Source organism: Limanda limanda, chromosome 10 (genome assembly GCF_963576545.1).
Source record: "Limanda limanda chromosome 10, fLimLim1.1, whole genome shotgun sequence".
Lineage (NCBI taxonomy): Eukaryota > Metazoa > Chordata > Actinopteri > Pleuronectiformes > Pleuronectidae > Limanda > Limanda limanda.
The window spans coordinates 13,740,001-13,761,956 of record NC_083645.1 but is presented as its reverse complement, the minus strand read 5'-3'; the positions used below and the strand labels follow the sequence as shown (position 1 = coordinate 13,761,956).

Genomic DNA, 21,956 nt, shown 5'->3' with positions numbered 1-21,956 from the left:
TTTAAATCTATCTTTCTATCTATCTATCTATCTATCTATCTATCTATCTATCTATCTATCTATCTATCTATCTATCTATCTATCTATCTATCTATCTATCTATCTATCTATCTATCTATCTATCTATCTATAGAATGATTTCATTCATTTATGTATTTTAATGAATGTACCCATTTATTTGCTATCATAGACTGTATACATAAGGGTTGCTACTCGTAGTAGCACTAGTACTAGTAATTGTACTAGTTACTACTACTTGTATACATACACACACACAAACATACATTATACATAGGACAAATTATTCATAGATTTTTAAGGTATATATGAAAGTACATACAGGACTGTCTCAGAAAATTAGAATATTGTGATAAAGTTCTTTATTTTCTGTAATGCAATTAAAAAAACAAAAATGTCATGCATTCTGGATTCATTACAAATCAACTGAAATATTGCAAGCCTTTTATTCTTTTAATATTGCTGATTATGGCTTACAGCTTAAGAAAACTCAAAAATCCTATCTCAAAAAATTAGAATATTTCCTCAGACCAAGTAAAAAAAAGATTTATAACAGCAAAACAAAATCAAACATTTGAAAATGTCCATTAATGCACTCAGTACTTGGTTGGGAATCCTTTTGCACGGATTACTGCATCAATGCGGCGGGGCATGGAGGCAATCAGCCTGTGGCATTGCTTAGGGTTTATGGATGCCCAGGATGCTTCAACAGCGGCCTTTAGCTCATTTGCATTGTTGGGTCTGGTGTCTTTCAGCTTCTTCTTCATAATACCCCACAAATTCTCTATGGGGTTCAGGTCAGGGGAATTGGCAGGCCAATCGAGGACAGTAATGCCATGGTCAGTACACCAGTTACTGGTGGTTTTGGCACTGTGGGCAGGTGCCAGATCATGCTGGAAAATGAAATCCTCATCTCCATAGAGCTTTTCAGCAGACGGAAGCATGTAGTGCTCTAAAATCTCTTGGTACACAGCTGCATTTACTCTGGACTTGATGAAACACAGTGGACCAACACCAGCAGCTGACATGGCTCCCCAAACCATCACTGACTGTGGGAACTTCACACTGGATTTCAAGCAACTTGGATTTTGCTCCTCTCCAGCCTTTCTCCAGACTCTGGCGCCTTGACTTCTAAATGAAATACAACACTTGCTTTCGTCTGAAAAGAGGACTTTGGACCACTCTGCAACTGCCCAGTGCTTCTTTTCCATAGCCCAAGTCAGACGCTTCTTCCGTTGTCTTGAGTTCAGAAGTGGCTTGACCATGGGAATACGGCTATTGTAGCCCATTTCCCGGACACGTCTGTGAACAGTGGCTTTTGATACCTGGACTCCAGCTTCAGTCCACTGTCTTTGAAGCTCCCCCAAATTCTGGAAGCAACCCTTCTTCACAATGCGGTTAAGGCTGCGGTCATCTCTCTTGGTTGTGCAGCGTTTCCTGCCACATTTCCCCCTTCCAACAGACTTTTTGTGGATGTGCTTTGAAACTGCACTCTGTAAACAGCTTGCTCTTTGAGAAATTTCTTTTTGTGTCTTACCCTCCTGATGGAGGGTGTCAATGATGGTCCTCTGGACAGCAGTCAGATCAGCAGTCTTCCCCATACTTGTGATTTAGTTTACTGAACCAAGCTGAGTGTTTTTCAAGGCTCAGGAAACCCTTGCAGGTGTTTCGAGTTAATTAGACGATTCAAGTGATTAGTTGAATACCCTACTAGTATACTTTTTCATGATATTATAATATTTAGAGATAGGATATTTGAGTTTTCTTAAGCTGTAAGCCATAATCAGCAATATTAAAAGAATAAAAGGCTTGCAATATTTCAGTTGATTTGTAATGAATCCAGAATGCATGACATTTTTGTTTTTTTAATTGCATTACAGAAAATAAAGAACTTTATCACAATATTCTAATTTTCTGAGACAGTCCTGTATATTATATGGTTAACAATGTTGTATTTAAAGCACATGCAGCCTATGTATTTACCTAACATAAATATAGTTTTTGTTATAGAATATTGTCAGTCAGACAATAGATTCAGTTGAGGTTGGCTCTGTGTAGTTAAGCCTTTGAGTCACAACCATGTGAGTTGTGACAGTTCCGGTGTGATTTTGGTTTTGCAATGAAACAGAGAGAGGAAGAGACAGAGAGGTGGAGGAGGGGAAGGGCCTGTTGTAATGTCAAAGTACTTCATTTGAGGCAAGATGGCTTCTCTCTCTCCATTACTCACACTGCGTCTGTAATGTTTTTGAATTAGATATATTCTGTAGTGTTTCACTGCTCTTCTAACACAACAATGGACGCGGACATTACGGAGATAATAGAGGATTTCATGGAAAGTGCGTTGGCGCAATGGGTACGTCATTTATCATTTATCACTGTCAGCCAGAAGAAAGGTCATCATTTCTAGTGGCTAAGGGAGAGGAGGATAAAAAACAGTGAAGCACTTTTACAGTGGCTAGTTCTGGAGTAAATCCTAAATTATTTTGAGTTGTTAATACTCATGAAATGTGTGTTTTACAGCAGACTCCTATTCGTCCATATAGATTTAGAACCATGAGTTAAATAAACAGCAGAAACCGCCTAGTTACAGTGTTTTTGCTTTTGTGCACAGCAAAACAAACTGCACTTCTGCTTTTAACTGCTTACTTTGCCTCTTAATAACATGGTTTCTTCTGCTCCTAGCTCTGATACTTCCGTGTCCTTGTGCACATTCCTTTTCAACATACAAGATATCCACTGTGTGTTCAAGAGAATTTATAGTTCCTCTGAAATCAGCTGAGTGTTTGTCGTATGTATAGTGAATCTTCAGCTGGGTTTTCCACATGGGGAACCAATCGTCTCAGGGGGATTTGTTCCCCTTCTGCTCTATGAACAGTATTTATGTAGTGTGATAGCCTGCTTAATCTTGTAAGGATACTCTTTTTTTATGGTGGGCCTTTTCCAAAGTGGCGGTCAGAGGTCAGATTTCAACGGGATGGCCTGCAGCGGGCAGCATTTGCTCAAGGGCACTTCAGCTTATTCACTGACTGAGTGTTCCCCCCTCTGCTTCACACACTGTATGTTGAAGGACATCCTCTGCTTCCCTGTCGCACAGGGTCATGAGCTCACTCTGCCTCAGCTCATCAGCTGAAACAACCCGAGCTTGTGTTTACCCACAGTGCAGTTTTTAGAAGGTGCAGGTGGGAATAAACCTCATTATATTACAGTTTGCATTGGCACAGCTCTTTTTTAGCAAAGAGAGACAGACCTTGGCTGAAGTCCTGCTTGGCTGCCTGTCACTGTGAAGTGTTTCCCAGCGGGAGAGCACGGATCCCACCTGTATAGACAGGTGCACCGACTCAACTGGCTTCCTGTGTGAAAATGTTTATGGCTCTCCATCTCTTTCTCTCCCTCTGCACCTATTTTTTCCTCATGTCTGTGTCTTCCTTGTCCACCTCCTGCTCCACTATCATGCCTGTCTCCACAAATTCAACATAACACCCCCCCCCCCTGTCTCTCACAGGTTCAGATGTTTGAGAAGATGGTTGAGAGGGAGGATGGCATCTCACTCTACAGCCTGGAAGTGAACTCAATTTCCCAGAGTACCCGAGATCGCTACCTCAGGCTGACCAATGGGATTTTCCTCAATGAGGTCATGAGGGTCATGTAAGATTGATTAAAATTGTCTTGCCATACAATTTCAATTGTCTCGCCGCACGACACTGGCTGCAGTAAAAACGATCTCTAGTCAATGGAAATTATGAGCAGATTTCATGATGATTGGGACATTTTCCAGTGAGACAGTTATTTGAGAAGAGCATTTAAATTTCGAATGAGAAATAAGCCTTAAGCGCTCATTTTGAACCATTTGTGTGGAAATTCACAATGAGAAATCGTAAAAAATGAATAAAAGCTACAATAAACTTCAGCTAAAAATTGGAAATGGCTTTTATAAATATGTTAAAAACTGGAAAACAACTTGTTCTTAATTTAATTTCAAGGCAATATCTTGAGTGGCATAAAACATATTAAAAGCACGAAATAATAAAGTGAGACCAACAAGAGTAACTAGTTTCTAAACATGTGGCTTTAATGATTGCAAATTCACTTCCTACTCAAGATGAATTGGTAACACCTCTGTGTATTTATTTGTCTAGTTCTTCATTTCATGTCCGAAAACTATTGACATTACTGTTATGTTTATTGCAGAAGTGAGCATGAACTGAACACCAAACAATGGACTGTATATAAGTATAATATGACGAGTCTGAACTAACTCCCACTGTCCAAAAAAAATGAGGCAAATATATCCAGGCATCGCCATTTTGCATTTTGGATGCCATTTGGACCCAGACATTTAAGAGTGCACTGTTTTCATAGCATTAAATAATTAAAACCACACGGGTATTACAAAAATACTTTGTAGCCAGCCACCAGGGGGCTATCATGATGATTTGGCCTCACTTTTGGGGAGATGGCTTGTTGTAATCTTAGATGGTGAACATAATAAACATTAAACCTCATTGGCATTAGATTGTTAGCGTTGAATGTCAGCATGCTAATGCACAGTCCAGCTTGACAGAGCTGTAAGCATGGCAGTAAGCACTCAGCCTCATTCATTTGTGCACAAATTTGATTTAACCTTGTTCACATAGCCATTTTTATACTCATATTGTTCGGCAGCCAGTGCAAAACGATGGCATAAATGTGCAACCCACTCGCATTTGCCACAAATTTCCAGTGAATCATGAAAGGAGGGTCTGCATAAGTGCCACGCTGTTAGAAGACTCTGCTGAATTCCTTATCTCCGAGTTCAAATTTCAGCAAAATAAAAGCTTTTCTCTCTGAGCTGCCGAGGCCAGATCCTTTCAGTATTTGCCGAACATCTGATTCATTTTACCTGACCTCAGCCACGCCATTTCAACAAATAATTGCATGAAGATTTTCACTGCCTCCATTTCAGACTCATTAAAATTGTATCCACTCTCTGCTTAAATGCACAGTTACATAAGAATTTCTCATCTGGAGAGACGTGGCGCGGGGCTGTTTGATCAAGCTGCAGTAAATACACCGCCTTGTCTTTTCTTTGTTCATCCCAGAGACCCAAACCCCAAAATGGAGCGGCTTTACAACAGTGGGAGAGATGACCACATGCTGAGAGTGCAGAACTTTTCTATTTTAAATCGACACCTCAGAGCCTTCTACCAGGTAGGGGAGGGTCACGGGAGGGGCAAGGGTGAGGTCAAGGAGTTAGATCAGATCATCAGGAGGGAAAACAGGAGAGATGTGCTGAGAATCATCAGAGCAGGCTGGAGAACATCATATGGGGGACATCAATTGAATATTCAAGTTTCAGTTTTTAAGCATTGCAGGGTATTTTGACTCTGAGATGCAATTTGTTAGAGTTGGCAATGGAAGTAATGACAGATTCTCTTTCTTCTACCAACTGCATCTGTTGTGCACTTCAAAAACAATATTTTATGATTGTAATTTCGCCAAAGTAGGTCCACATTCGACCTTTGAATCAACTCAAGTACCATTGACTCGAGATGTGCTGATTCCATGTTTCCCTTCCTGATGAGAATCTGCCATGACTTTGCATATCGCAGCACCGATCCAATACCAGTGCATTTAAAAAAAACTATATAAAAAACAACTTGTATAAGGTATTTTTATGCTTGTCTACTACTAACCTGCAAAGTTTAAAGACATGTTATATTCCAATTTGGTCATTTTTTTGTGGTTATTCCACTTGGCCTCTAGGAATGAATTGTCCAGATGTGCTCGGTTTGTTGGGTGAATGCAAGATCAGTGGTATGTACTCTTTGTTTTTACTGTGGTAGAGCCAACAAATATTGTTGAACCACGAATATGAACTCATTTACTGAGACAACATGATTTGTTCTTGAATTACAACGCGCAATGCATGACGTCCACCTCAGTGGATGCTTTGTTCATTTAAATTAACCTTTTGAAAAATAGAAAAAATATTTAGGTGTTACTTATTATCAACCTATACATTTTCACTTACTGGATTATTTTTCTGTCAGAGGACTTTGGCAGATATTTCTGATGTGCTTGGATTTTTGGATGTTGTGGTTTTAGCTGCATTTTCTTGTAAATTGGTGTCTGCTTATGGTGTTTTCAAAGACTTTCCACTGTATCGCCTGATATACAGTCAGAGCATCCAAACCCAGGCATATACATATATATACACATACACATATACAGGACAATGTATTTTAAGGAGTTGTCATCGGTTGTGACCAAATATGCACAATCGGTCAGTACTGTCACGTGTGGAAAATATTTCAGAGAGCAAAATTAAAGAAAGCTGACGAACAGGAGGCGAAAACTGAAACAACAGGAAAAAAACAGGTGATGAGATAAAGCCAACAAAACTGAGATGTTAATGGATGAACTGACAGAGAACGAGAAGCACAGAGACTTATATACACAAAGGGATGCAGGATAACTGAACTCAGCTGTGACATATTAGAGCAGGTGCAGACAATAATGAAGCCGAGAAACCAGACAAAGAAGGAAAGAAGCTTCAGAGTAAAACAGGAAGAAATGAAGCCAAAGTGAGATATTTAACAAACTCCAAACACAAAGAAATATGTGTATTTTCAGTTTTTCAGTCTGTAACCCACAAAACGTTTCTTTTAATAAAGTCCCTTATAAATAAAGTCCAAACTGAAAAACAAAATACGACCGTTTCAAAAACTGTGTTTCGCAAAAATAAATCAGACAAAGGCCATAACAGTCTCTTCAACACAGCAGCGGAATCATGACATGTTTCTTCTAGTTTGTTAAATCATAATAATAACCATAAGCAACATTTCAGTTGTTACTGTGCCTGAGCACAAGCCACAACATGTCAGTTTTACATATAACATTTTCAGAAAAAAAGTTAGTTAATCGGCTTCCACCTCTAGCTTGTATATACTCTACAGACACGAGAGTGATCATCAATCAATCGCCTCTTTTACTCTTGGCAAGGAAGAAACCAAGTATTTTCGGAAGTTGCTATTCCTTGAAGTGATTTTTATTGTAGATATATCTCAGTGTAAGTAAAACCTCAACAAAGCTTATACTGGATATTTTGACACCATTTCAAACTCCTCTGACCTCCGTTGATCACTTCTCGGAGGAGTAATTCCGAGGCAAACCACAGAGATACGGACTACACGACCATTTGGAAATGGTCTGACTCTGGAATGAGCTCCATCTGATCTGTTTTACAGAAACATTTTGAAAAGACCTATTCACTTTATGATGCGTTTCTCCCTGAAATTCTCCAAGAACACCGGTGTAATGGCTTTTTTGGTGGATGTACTGAAAGACTCCCAGTTTATTATAAATAGACAGGTGCTGTTGCTGAAAAAGCCCTCTCAAACATAACTCAGGGCCACACCAAATGGCAGGGGAGAGCGGGTGATGGGAGGGAGGCTGGAGAAGCAGTTGTGCAGCTGTGAGGCAGTAAAAACACAGGACAAGATGAAGCTCAGCGATCAGTCTCGGAGGTCAAATATTCCGCCTCAGAAAATTGTAGAAAGTTTGAAGTGAGTGGAGTGGGTGACAGAGCCCTCCCACGAAAGACAAGATGAAACACAGAATATTCCCATCCTTAGTAGACGTGTCCCTGCTTATTAACAGGCAAATGTAGTGAGGGAGAGTGGCCAGCTGAATCTTTTATGGTTAGGGGGCGTGTTGAGGAAGGAAAGAGAATAAAATATTCTATCAAACAGCTCTCAGTAGCACGCTTTTTGTAAAAATGTGCGTTGTAGGGGCCTGTGGCATTTGAGGAAATGACACAATTCTTTTCCCCTGGAGGAGGAGAGGCCTCTGTACTCAGCAAAGAACGCCTCCTCGAGCACCGGTCGAAGGGGAGTGAACGTGAGCTGCTTAGCTCATCGCACAACACAAGTCTACAAGGTTTCACTTCCATGTACACGAAGCACTGACGTCAATTGAAAGCTTGAAGTGGAAAAAAACACTGGCAATAAGTGAGAAGCAGGATGGTGTTGCAGCAAAATTTCACCTGTACCCAAAATAGGTTCCATTGTTCCTGTGGACGGTTATTTCCCCACAGATCCTGTTTTTACTTGGCCCTTTCTGTTTGTTTTTAAGCTGAGTATACGGCGTGTGTGTGTGTGTTCCGTGCAGCCTGGCAAGGCTTCATTTTCTCTGCTGTGACCTCAGCTTCTCTAATACAGTGACTGAGCTATTTGTGTCAGTCCAATGCAATATATCTCTGAGTTAACAAAGAAAAAACAACAGATGAAATTTGGTTTGCTTACCTCCTAAAGAAAGGAGGAGCGAGTCTAGCTTGTGAGCAATGTGATATGAGGAAACTCTTTGGACGCAATCTCTGTTTATTCTGACAGAATGAGCCAAATAACAACATCCTCTGGTCAGTCGTGTACATAAGTGGAGCCCACTATGTGTAGAACACATACCTTACCCAAGGCCTAACAGTCTACTTTAAATGACACTTACTACAATTGGATTTTTTAATCAAGATCCATGAAGGATTCTCTGAGAAATGTGGTCCGGTAGTTTTTGTGTAATCCTGATAACTAACAGACAAACAAACACAGACAAAGACATGCCATTGTTGGAAGTTTGTATGATCACAATGTCACAGATTGACTGTTGAGGCCTGAACATGTCAGGGACTATTTACACAGATTTTGCGTAATTATAGCTGGACTGGATTATATGGCCAAAAGAGATATCAAGATATATTGTTTTACATCAGTCGATATCGATTAATTATTACGATAAATGTAATATTATTATTTCTTGAGGTTTTACAACTTTATCCTAAAGATTTTTGCTCCTGAGTAAATTTATTATTAACTCTTTATGAGCAGAAAATGATTTTTTTTTTAATAAATAACAAGGCTGAGGTCGATCAGTTAATAAATAATGTATTACATCTCCTCATTGTGCTTCTCAATGCACAAGCAATACTACGCCATATACATATGTTGTTATATTGCTATTTATTAAAGTTTTATTGCGATAATCATTGAAATTGTTTCTTATTATAACATTAAATATTATAATGTTGTAGACTCTGTCACACATATTCCTGCTGTATAATTGGCATTGTTACAAGAGGGCCCACAGAAGAATTGGAAATCAAAACAGGAGTTATGGATGAAATAAATGTCGAGATTGATTTTAACTCTCTTCATCACTGCAGCGAGCAAGTTGATGAAATTGTTTAGTTTACAACTGTAGATTATTTTCAGTGATAGATTTACCGAGAGATTACATCAAGGAAACCTTATTACCTTGTTTTTATCTTGATGCGGATGGAAAATAACCTGCAACACGTGTTACCCTTTTCGCAAATCTCTTTTCTAAGCAGGGCATAATATTGTAGAAAATTATATTGTAGAAAATGCCATGGACGAAGGATTCAACTTAATGCAACCCAGTGTGTTTTTTGGCTGTGTGATGCTGAAGAGGGAACTCTTCATTAGCATTCCAACAACAAGAAGCCACTTGTATATAATTTCCAGCCTGGTTAACCTCCAGCTGAAGTCTGTGTTTGGCTTCATGGACCAAACGACAATGACCGATGCAGCGGCGCAGTGGCTGATGCTCCTCATGCCCTGAAGGGGCAGAAACTTCAGGGCGGCTGCACATGCCTCTGATGTCACACTTGCACACGATGGAGCTGCTGAAGGGAGCGACTGTCTCTTGGTACATTGCTTTTCTCACTGTATGCATAAACTACAGTTAACAAGCAGAGAGAGAGAGAGAGAGAGAGAGAGAGAGAGAGAGAGAGAGAGAGAGAGAGAGAGAGCTGTAATTGTGACTTGCCTCTGTGCTGTTGTGACTAGAGAGATGCTTCATGGGAAAAATGGGCACAGGCTTTGATTGCAGCTGGGAGAAGAGAGAGCCAACGTCAGCGTGTTGCGTGTCCACAGAAACTTTCAAGACAAGTTAGATAAAGGAGTAAAGTAACAGGCTCGTGACCATTGGTGCTACACAAGATACCAATGTAACGGGAGCAGAGCACTGCAGGCCCCCACAAATGATTTTGTTGCCAGAAAAAAAAAAAAGTTTCAGTACGGGGGATGTCTGAGGCACCATTAAGAATTTGCAAAGAGATCTGTCCAAGATCTGAAAGCAGAAATTCCACCTTGGTGAAACAAGCTGAGCACATTGTCAGAGTAAAACACGTTATAAATTCTGTCTAGCACCGGACAAGAAACATCCCCATTTAAAAGCTTTTCTTTCCCGGCCCGGAGGAAAGACTCAAAGATTTACTCAAAGCATCACTATTTAACTGAGGGGGCATGTGTCTTCTTTTTTTTGAAGTTCTGGTACACTGCAAAAAATTCCCCCTCAAATGTAACTGTCTTGATATAAGCATGATTTTACTCAAAATATGGTTGCCAGAGCAACAAGTGAATTGCACTTGACAAAATGTCTTTACATAAGTCAGGCTGTTCGACTGTCATTTTATACATTTTTTATTCTTCAAATAAGATTTGACAAAATATGACTAATTTCAAGCAATCTAGTTAATGCTTAAAGAATTCTGTTGCCACACAAACTTGGTTACTTTTTTTTAACATCAAATTTACTCAAAATTATATTTCCTGTTTTTAGGGAGCAATTCAGATATAGTCTTAAATAAGGAAACTTGAATTTTAATTTTATTTAAAACTACAAACAACCAAACACAATGTCAACATAGAGATATCCATTTCTTATTTTAAGCAACATTCATGTTTATATCGAGACAGTGTTGCCTTAAATTTGACACATTTTAATGTAATTTTTTTATTAGTTTTTTTTAAACAAAAATAGCTTTTGTCAAACGTTATCTTTTAGTACACATTACAAATAAATACAATACAATAATTTCTGTCACCAAGAGGCTGGAAATCTATGCCTTTTGATGTGTGATGAGATAACCTTTACAACAATATCAGACAAGTTAGTAAAGATACAGTTATGTTGGCAGAATTGCAATCATTGAATGATATGAACCTGTCCAGAGCCGTAATCTCTGCCTGATATTTAATTCAAGAAACAGGAAAGGATAAATTTCTCCAAAAACTGCATCTTCTGACACAATCTTCCTCCTCATCTCATAATTCTATGTATCAAATGATATAATCTTTGCTTATTATAAACCTCAAGGCATTATGCCAATTGCACTCGTATTGAACTGCTGCAATAATTGTCTCTTTGGTTTTATTTATAGATGTTCTTTAAAGCCATCTGTCATTGTATTTATATTCACTTTGGGTATAATCTCTGCTTTAGATGATTTAGCCTGTGCAATTTTAATGAATTGTGAGTGGGTGTTTGAATTGGTGAGTTTAAATTTATGTGATCTGTTATTAGGGTGTAAGTGGGTGTATATCTTCTGTTCTGATGAAGCTGATCAGGATCCTAATTACAGAAATGATAATATATTGATTATATACCAATATTTATAGACCTGTCCGAAGCTAAAATCAGCCAATAATAATGCTCATGTTAATGTACCAGACATTATCATGAGCATTATCGGGCTCTTGTGAGTAGCTTGTTTGCAGGAGTTGTCTGGGATTTGTTGTTAGTAAACGGTTCAGGTTAAGTTTTACGTCTCTTGTGATCTTTGTGACTGCACCTTGTTAATATGCCGTGTTTGCATCTCCCACATTACACAGACCTTTAAAGAGCAAGTGCAACAATGGAAACGCTGCATTGATTTAGTTAATATTCATTCATCAGATCAGTTTCTATGTTTCTATTACCTCGAGATAATCCTGAGATTAAGCCACACTGAAATATATAATAAACCTGATCAGTACAAAGCCTCCCTGACCCTGAAGAACAGAAACAACATACTCTTATCGGATATCAGCTGTTGTTTACACCACAAACCGCAGCCGGCTGCTGGAAAGTTTTATTGCTTATTCAGTCACACTGCGGGCAGACCTGCTGATCACTAACAGTTTTCCTTTTTTTTTGCTTAACTCGTCACATTTATTCTTTTCTTGCAGGAAGACCTGCAACAGTTGATACTGATGCCCCTCCCGAATGTCGCCATGCTGGGGCAGGACCCCCTTACAGGTACAAGATAGCAACAAAATCCTATCAGCAACATGTCTGTCAGCAGTGAGAAAGTAATTATACTTTATATACGAGTCCATATCTCTGCTATCTGTGAAACACATTAAGGGGATAATCATAGGAAGGATGGTGGTGGGGGCTGGAGATGATGGCGATGATAATGATGATGACAGTTATTTCTGTGTCCTCAGAGGCGGCGGTGGAGGAACTCAGGCGACTGCTCCTCCTCTTATTGGGTTGTTCTGTGCAGGTGATCACAGACTCACATGACCACCACGCTCTTTTAAAAGTTGATAATGACACCAGCATTATTCTACTGAACCATTGGCAACCAGTGCTTTGTATTTTTGTTCAGTATTTGACATTTTAGCAGTAGCCTAGTGGTCAGCTGTCGATTCTGGCTCCCAATCCTCTACCCCTGAGTAAGGCAATTACTGGATGGATCAACATGAAATCGGACATAGAAGTTGTTGTTCCCCAAAGAGTGAATAATAATTACTCAAATGACGGCCACACTTTTTACTTAGGCCCAGGTTTGATCTTATTCAATGTTTCATGGCAGGATACGGCCCCTGTTTTAGCATCTTTCAGATTAATCCCATGGCAACACTGTTTGTAGGAAAATAGAAATTCTTCAGATTTGGAATTGTGGGAAAGCTGAAATGATGGAAACAAAAACAGAACAGGAAACAGCAGATTTATACCGATAGAGGAAGGAAGGCTGAACAAGAGATCTTTACATATTGAATATTCCCACTGAAAATGATAGATTAATAACATAATAATTTGTTTTATGAGCAAATATTTGATTAATTGATTATTGTACAGCTGCAATCAATGATTGCTTTATCAACAATTGTAACAACAAATGCCCGTCATCATGAGATTCAGCTTCAAAATGGACCACTAGCCCAAACCCAAAGATATTCAGTTTATAAATCAGAGAAAAGCTCCTAAATGATTGACAGCTTTGCTTGAAAACACAGAAATGTTGAAATGTATATATTTTGATCTAACACCCACCCACCCACAACCACACACACACACACACGCACACACGCACACACGCACACATACACACACACACACACAACCTCTGTGTCTGCAGTGTGAGAAGAAGGAGACGTTCATTCAGCAGATTCAGTCTCTGGACATTGAGACCCAGGCGGCCATTGCCAGCTGTATTCAGCAGGTACGTTCACTTCAGATATAAAAAACTTGCTGATCATCAGTATGAGGAAATACTGTCCAGGGGGAGACACTTCTAAAATGATTTTTATTCATAAATATGATTTAGTAAAAAATTACATCACAGTCTGGCCCGAAGGCTGACAGTGTGGAACTGTTACCTCTTCTGCTCCCAGTAAGTGTGAGCTGCCTGTCACTGTGCTGGCTCCCTCTTTACCTCTGGCTGCCACTTGTGACTGCAGGATGGATCCTGCACAACTCTTTACCTCCACCTCTTTCTCTTCATCCTCTTCCTCATTTATTTTCTGTCGTTCTCCACTGTCCTCTCCAATAAGGCATGAATGCCAAATTGTGCTCTTTTAAAAATACACCCTGTGGATAATTGCCAGTGTTACAAAAACAGCATGTTGCATACCAGCGTGTCTGAATTACAATAACAGCATGTTTCCACCATCGTTTTCTGTGCCAGCCTCATAAATCACTGAGGTGAGAGGAGTCCTTCCTGCAAGGGTGGATGCAACCCCTGCTTGCAGTTCATATGCCTTCCACCCGAGGACATTTCAAACCTGTTTACATAATTATTAGTTTTGCATGCATTAGTCAGGCATATTTGGACACATTTCACACATAGAAATATGAGGGGAAAAAAATTCCCACTACAAACAGATGCATTTCTGCTTAGTATTCACATAACCTTCATACCTCCTGGCTAATTTGTCTCCAGATCAGCCATTTTGTGTCAAGTTTTCTTATCGCAAACCTGAGACCCTGTCCTCGCTGCAGGTGACTCAGGATCCTCGCATGGTGCTGCCGCTGCAGTGGGAGGAGCTGGTGGAGGTGGAAGGTGCAGACTTACAGCCGGTGTTCAGCTCCATGGCCAAACAGATTCAAGGCCTGATGGCACAGAGAGACAGTCACCTGGAGGTATGCATGTCCACATTTTGAGATTTTGGAAGATATACTAATTTCCTCCCTTGTCCACAGATAGATTGATACCACTCTTATGTCTGCATGGTAAATGTGTGGCTGCAGCCATGAAGCCAGTTAGCTTAGGTTAGCTTAGCATAAAGACTGGAAAAGTGGGGAATTTAACTGTATGGGCTCTGTCAAAAGGTAACAAGTTGTGCCGCTTTTAATCTAAATACGTGTAAATCCCGTAATGTCCAACATGCTGTGATGATATCTGACATAGTCATAAAAAAGCTTTGTGATGAAAGATGAAAAACAATATCTCCCAGTATTTCCTCTCTACCTCTGCAAAAAAAACATCCACTAAAAACAAAAGGCCAAATCCTAAAAAATGTTCTTGATGTTTTCCCTCTGAGACCTTTACGAGGATTTCACCCACACCGGCATGATAATGAGCTATTTTTCGTTTTTAAAAAGTAATAAAATTGGATTAACTGAAAATGAAAGCATGCATAAGTTAGTACAGCCCTTTTCATCGTGCCATATATTTGATCAACATTTTATACCTTATCCCACTCAGATCGCAGTAATTCTGACGTTGTTGTTGTAGTTGCACTCCAGATGAGTGGGCGGTGGGAGATATTTAAGTATACTGTGGAATATTAAGATGAAAATTAATTAAAATGCAGTGGACTGAAGTGCTCTCCTTCACTCTCTCAATAATGATATTGCAACAAAAGACTTTGAGATATATTATGTACTAAGAACAAGATCATGGGGGCGGCTGTGGCTGAGGGGTGGAGTGGTCGTCCTCCAACCTCAAGGTCGGCGGTTCGATCCCCAGTCTGAACCATCTGCATGCCGAAGTGTCCTTGGGCAAGATGCTGAACCCTCAATAGCCCCCCATAGAATAACAAACTGCTGCAAGTAGATGCACTGTATGAATGTGTGTGTGAATGGGTGAATGTGAAACTGTACTGTAAAGCGCTTTGAGTGGTCTTCATCAGACTAGAAAAGCGCTATATAAATACAAATCCATTTACCATCATTTGTGCTCTGAAACGCAGACCACAATTATTACTCAATATATGAAATTGTTTTATTTTGACAACGTCGTGCAGTTTGACTGAGATTTTACAAACCTTTAGTTTATATGAGAAAAGGTAACAAATTGACTCAAATAAGCTCACCTGGTTGTTTGTTGTGTAACCACATGAAAACTGAATTTGTTTTCTTCTTCTATGTCATATAAAATCTCGATTAGATGTATATTTTCCATTCGTTTTGAACAGGCAGCCTCACCTGCGTTTAACATTATGAGTTTAAACCTTTTAACAACCTATTCATCGTTCCTGTGAGTCGCTCTTATTTTCTCTGTGACTCATTCTCAAATCTTTTCCTTCGACCTCTCTGTTCCTCGCCTCGTCTATCGACCCATCTCTGGCTCCCTTGCACTCCCAGAGGATAGCAGAGCTTTGTCGGGAGCGGGAGGCCCAGGCTGACTCAACCACGGTGCCCCTGGGCGTTCAAAGCGACGAGCCACCCCAAGGTCTGGCACTCCAGCTGGCAGATAGCAAGGCCAAACTCCGCCGCCTTAAACAACAACTGTGAGTGTGTGTGGGCTTGTACATGTACTTACATATTTATGGGTACCATTTTGACCATAGACCTAACGAAGTGAGGACATTTTTGGAAAGTGAGGACATTTTGGTCCATCCTGACTTTTTCAAAGGCTTGGGCTAAGAATTGGTTTCCGAGTCAGGCTTTAGAATTGGGTTTAGGTTAGGGTTAGGAATTTAATTGTGATGGTTAAGGTTCGGGGAAGGGGCAGGCAAATGCATTATGCCGACAAGTGTCCTCACTAAGAAGAAGAACAAGAATGTGAGTGTGTGTGTGTGTGTTTGTGTGTGTGCCAGTGTGAGTGTGTGTGCGTGAGATGGAAACTCAAGAGAGCCTCTAGAGAAGTTATGATAAAGGTCAACATAAAACATGTGCAAATGATTTAGTCACACTTAACAATACACAAAACTGTGAGTTGTTACTCATTAGGGAACCAATCAGGGGCTCACTGCTCTAATCCAATTCACAGAGTGAAATAATGTACTATCACTGTTGGCCTATTATAATTCTGGATATACACGTCTCTTGCAAATATAACCTGTCATAATATTATGGTAAGAAATTATGAACTGCTTTTTATTTTTATTTTTGTATGCCTTAAGAGCGGCCACATCCAGTGCATTGTTTTTGTGTTGTCCCTCTGTCTGGTACAAACCTCACAAACCCTATTTGGCCTCACCCTTATCTGAAGAGTGCATCAAGAGAATTCTTTCAAATAGGGTTCACAGAGACTCACGGATGAACTGATTTGATTTTTGTGGTCAAGGTCACGGTGGCCTCACAAAACATTTTTTTAGCCTGTTGAGCGGGATGACTCAGGTTTGCCTTGAGGGGATTTCCTCAAATTTGACCAGTTTGACTCCAAGATGACCTGATGAGATTTCAGAGGTTAAAGTTCATAGTGAACTCATATCAATTTGGAAAAGAAATGTATGTAGTCTGAAAGTGTACTGGTTGGTGCAGGCAAACAACCACAAGGCAGCAATTCTAGTTAAGTAATGTTGGTTTTATGTTTGACTGTTTCCAGGGAAGATAAAGGGGATCAGATATTGGATAACAAGCAGGAGATCCAAACCATGGAGGAGCAGCTGAAGAAGCTTCAGAAAGAGGTACAGACACATGACAGAGATCTGCAGTGAACCTGACCCAGCTGAGCCCGACTTGTACTGCCAAATCTGAGATGTTTCTGTTATAACTTTTTTTAACAAGCCTTGGACGGACACACAGGAAGAATTTATCACACATAAAACTTAACTAATTTGGCCATGGCTATAATTCACTGTATTTTAGGCTCAAAAGGGGTAAAGCACAGCCAACGGCACAGAACACAGCTGTCGTTTTATAGCCAGTAAGTTGATTCCTCTTAGGTCACCTATTTAGCAGCAATTACACTGCAGCCAACTACAGTGCTGTCCAGAGGAAGACTACTGTTAAAGTTCAACTATTTTTCCAGCTGAACCTTATTCAGAACAAATCTAGATGCATGATCCTGGGTCTTATAAGGTCACAATGTTCCTTCCCCAAATCATTTAGTTGTATCATTCCAGTAGAAGTAATATTGCTAACAATCTAAGGTGTTGTCATTGAAGCATTATTTGATACTATAACTAAATGTTTCAGTAGCTTAAATAAATGACTTTTCTTATTCTGTTCATCACTATGCTATTATTTCCTTAATCTAAACCTGGTCCAGGTACTAAATTGAATCTGAAAGAATACTGAAATTTTTTTTAAATTTCCTTTTCTCTTTGTGAAGATATTTCATTGCTGTTAAGCACACACACACACGCACGCACGCACGCACGCACACGTACACGCACACGCACACACACGCACACGCACACGCACACACACTATTCCTTCTCTCTGTATCAGACTTTGTCAACATTTGTTCTGCTGCATATCCCATATCTGTATACAACCTTTATTGACCTCATTCCCACTGGTGTTTGAATATGTGTGCGTGTGTGTGTGTGTCTGCAGAGCCGCACTCTGCAGGGTGAGGTGAGGGGCATGCGTGCACTGCGGGATGAGCTGGACTGCGCCCGAGAGCGAGCTACACGGGCCGAGCATCTCCAGACTGAGCTTCAAAGTTGTAAACACAGATTACGCAGCCTGGAGCTCACACGGACTCAGCTGAAGGTACACACACATGCACGCTTACACACTCACACAAACACACACACACACACACACATACACACACACACACACACTTCGGAATAAGCACTTTACACCACAGAGGGAGAAAACAGCACGTCTACATCAACACCATGAAATACATTTGTATTGTTGTGACAGTGCGTTACATATAGACATCAGACATTTTGGACATAAACACACCAAAAGCCAGAGAGTTTCTCTTATAAACATTACCAGTGAAGGTTGTTTCCGGAAGATCCCCTTTTAAAAGTGTTCCCTGAGAAGCTATTATTTTTTTTAAAAGACGTTCACTCAGAAGCCATGCATTCCATCTAATGGCTGTGAGCTTTTCCATCAGGAGTGAGTGTGAACAAAGTCAGAGAACGAGGTTATATTGTATGATGTCATCGGGATTTACAGCTGGGAGCTGCTTCATTGACAGAGAGCAGGAGTATGGCTTCGGTTATTGGAACTTTTATACCCAAATGAGATTTATTCTGTGGTAGTAGAGCTGTTCTGAGGCGGAAAATGTGCTCATATCCTTGTAAAACACACCAGTGTCCTCGCTGTCACCTTCTTTTTATGATTTATTCTGCGTCCCTGTGACAGCCCAAATTAGACAGCGGGATGAATTTTTCTTGTGTTGGGATTCATAATTAATTTTGACACTGTGAAGTTTAGAAGAAGAGCGGACATTAAATGTTTATATGCATCTGTGCTGGAAAACTCCAGATTCTAACAGTTCAGATCCTATCTTCACAGTTCAGGCCGTGATAATGGAGATTGCACCAAGTAAAGTGCTGACAATCTCAGTGACATCTCTAATAATGAGTCACACAAGGAAGAATCACAAATGTTCATATAATTGGATCTTTATAGACTTGTTTTGCTTTCCCCTCAAAAATCAATTGGTTCATATCATCATATTGCCTTGTTTAGCATCTGTTTGTCTGAACACTTGTGTTTATTATCCTGTCACACATTATTTTAGTGGTAGAGTTAGCCTCAGCAATTACTCTGCTACCATAACTAACAGACACAAACTCGATGACTACAAAATAAGAAGGGAATTACACTTTAAACACAGTTTAACATGCACTGATGACACCTGTAATTTTTCTAAGCCCATTCTTTCTGAAGACGAAATCATCATCAAATATCAGGTTTTGCTGGAATTAAAGAGTGATGTTTTCGTTTCAAGAGGAGGAGATTCTTCCCTCTCCGGTGAAAACTGCCTCAAAAGATCCGAATGAAAAGCAGCTAGAAGTCATGTCGGGCTTTTGTTGTTGGATAAAAAAGGATGCTGCATTTTTTATACAAGTCTCAGTATGATATCTTGATTCTCAGCTCTGATTCTGGAACATTTTTTCACATACTCTGCTGTATTCTCATGGTGTAGGAATTTAATTGTGACAAACAGCTGGATGGGAACTTCAATAGCATAACAAGATTAATACGATTTGATCACACTACATAAGTATAGAACAGTTTTCAATGCTCTACAAACTCACATATTATCTTCCATACTAGGGGACCTTGATGCATCATTCTTTCTTTCCTTTCCACACCACTTCCTGCCTGCATCTTCATCATAACTACCCCAATTGAGGTTAAAGCATATGCATGACTATAGACCCATATAACTTGTCTCAACATGCATAACTATAGAGGAAATTACAGGCCAAATTCTTTGAATTGAAGAACAACTGTGGCAGTTATAGGTGTGGGCAAATTAGAGGAAGTGGTTGCGTTGTAAATTACAATCGCTTCTCACAGAATGCATGAAGTCCTGACTGTGTCCACAGCATTTCATCTTGTGTTCTGGTGCAAACAAGTGTGGGACAAAGATCAAAAAAAGGCTTTGGTGACAGGAGGTGAAAAATTTGAGCCAGACAAAAGATCATGGTTGGTCAAGATTTTTAGCATTTACGTTTGCCAGTATGAAACATTTTATTATACAGATTAAACCATGGAGAAAGGATTTCTCATAAGGACTTTAAGAATGTTTATATTTTACATGAAAAAAAGTTGTTTAATTTTTATTCAAGTTCTATATATTTGGTTGAGTTTATATTTTCATTTTATTTATAGTTTATGATATATTAAAAATATAGAACCTCAATTACATTTCTTGGTAATGAAGGTTGATAATGATAACTCAGGAATCATTGCTTGTTTTACTTATATAAACATCGGCCGACGTAGTATCTGACATTTTTTCCTCCCTAATATCAGGGTTGACCTCAGGGTTGGCCTCGGCTCGCCAAAATTGGGCTCTAGAAAAAATGTGGTCAAATATTTGTTCTGAAGGTCAACCTCCGTTCTGTTCCGTTCTGTTCTGAAGATTATGTCCGGTTGACATAATGATAACTCCACTTTATTATTCCATGTTTTCTCTCCCTGTGTGCGGCGCCCCCTGCAGGAGCAGCAGCAGCTGTGCGCGGCGCTGCAGGAGACCAAAGCTCTCCTGGAAGAACAGCTGACCGGGGCACGGGCACGTTGCTCTTCGTTAAGGGAACTGGAGAGGGACAATCTTCTGTTGCGAAATAAAGTCATGGATGTGGAAGCGGTGGGTGGAGCCAAGATGTCTAACTTTGTGTTTGTGACCATTCATTACTATACAGTTATTTAATTTAAAAAACTTTGTGTAGGCCTAATTTGAAATGGTATTGTTGGACATAGTAGTGTTTTAGAGGGTTCTGTTTGTATGTACATGTGTGTTTAATATGTAAGGAAATAATCAGTCTTTCTTAAAATATATGTCATAAATGTAGTTAATATATTTTATATTGTATATTGTGTGTGTGCCCCTTGACATCAATGTGTGTGTGTGTGTGCGTGTGTGTGTGTGTGTGTGTGTGTGTGTCTGTGTGTGTGTGTGTGTGTGTGTGTGTGTGTGTGTGTGTGTGTGTGTGTGTGTGTGTGTTTGTGTGTAGGAGCGGGAGACTGAGAGGCAGCGAGTTGACGAGCTGCTGGAGATGAACATGAGCCTTGAGGCGGACCTGAGGCACAGCAGCAGCGACGGAGGGGGCAGCGTTCCGTCTCTGGTCGCTGCGGTTCGCCAACATTTCCACCAATCAGAACTGGACTCTGACGAGGAGCTGAGCGAACTGATTGGTCAGAGCAGCTGCCTCTCTGCACCTTGTCATTTAAGACATTTTAATTAACTGATAAGAGGAAATATGTTGAGGGGCATTCTGGCCCACAGGTTATCAATCAGCTATAATCAAGTTCAATCTCTTTTCTTCCATTTTCCTTTTCCGCCTCTCCTCCTTTTTATGCTTTATTCTTTATTTATCCCTTCCTTTGTCACAGATCAGAAGCCGCTGAGCGTGGAGGTGGGTGAGGCTTCAACGCTGAGGCTGCTGGGAGCAGAGCAGGAGAACGCAGAGCTGAGGAGACGACTGGAGGAGCTACAGGCCCAGCAGGAGGTCAGGGCTGAGGCATCTAACTCCAACCCTAACAGTTTACCTATCCCCTGCTACAAAAATCTAGATGATGAAAGTGTGTTGACAAGAGAGATGACAGAGCTTTAGAAGCACATGTTCAACTCCATGCTATGTGAAGCAGAGCATAAACTGTGTAGAGTTTGCCCTTATGTATTATAATGATCACCAGAAAGAACTACGTCGGTGTGTTTATTGAAATCACTTGTAGACTTAGCATCTGTAAGTGTCTGAGCCGCTAAAGATTTTTGGATAAGCAGCTGTAGGAGTTAACCGATTTCCTGTCGCTGCAGGCGGATTCTCCAGAAACAAAGGATGAGCTGGCTGGTCTGGAGATGGAGCATCAGAGTACACTCACTGAGGTGAGCAGAGAGGGACCTGAGGGTTACTGTAGGTTGTTCCAGACCCAAATTCAACAGATATAATAGAAATGTTCAATATACAATGTCTTTTTTTGTCTCACAGTGCTATTTCTTACGTATGGAAGTTATATTACACAATAATATTGTCTAAAAACTTACTAGGTGAAGCTTATGAAGGAATTTGGGAGGGAGATCAATA

General features: G+C 40.1%; 1 protein-coding gene across 1 annotated transcript in view; it reads left to right on the top strand.

The window, feature by feature from the left end:
* Positions 1-2,227: 2,227 nt before the first annotated feature.
* The window catches only part of ccdc88b (coiled-coil domain containing 88B), a 40,696-nt gene continuing 20,967 nt past the window's right edge, over positions 2,228-21,956 (top strand). Inside the window, exons 1-14 of the mRNA XM_061079788.1 lie at positions 2,228-2,371; positions 3,521-3,663; positions 5,097-5,205; positions 12,021-12,090; positions 12,282-12,340; positions 13,199-13,282; positions 14,062-14,202; positions 15,649-15,794; positions 16,835-16,916; positions 17,791-17,949; positions 20,372-20,518; positions 20,886-21,066; positions 21,265-21,380; positions 21,689-21,757. Coding sequence (XP_060935771.1) covers positions 2,312-2,371; positions 3,521-3,663; positions 5,097-5,205; positions 12,021-12,090; positions 12,282-12,340; positions 13,199-13,282; positions 14,062-14,202; positions 15,649-15,794; positions 16,835-16,916; positions 17,791-17,949; positions 20,372-20,518; positions 20,886-21,066; positions 21,265-21,380; positions 21,689-21,757 — 1,566 coding nt within the window. The 5' untranslated portion in view covers positions 2,228-2,311. The remainder of the gene's footprint in view (positions 2,372-3,520; positions 3,664-5,096; positions 5,206-12,020; positions 12,091-12,281; positions 12,341-13,198; positions 13,283-14,061; positions 14,203-15,648; positions 15,795-16,834; positions 16,917-17,790; positions 17,950-20,371; positions 20,519-20,885; positions 21,067-21,264; positions 21,381-21,688; positions 21,758-21,956) is intronic.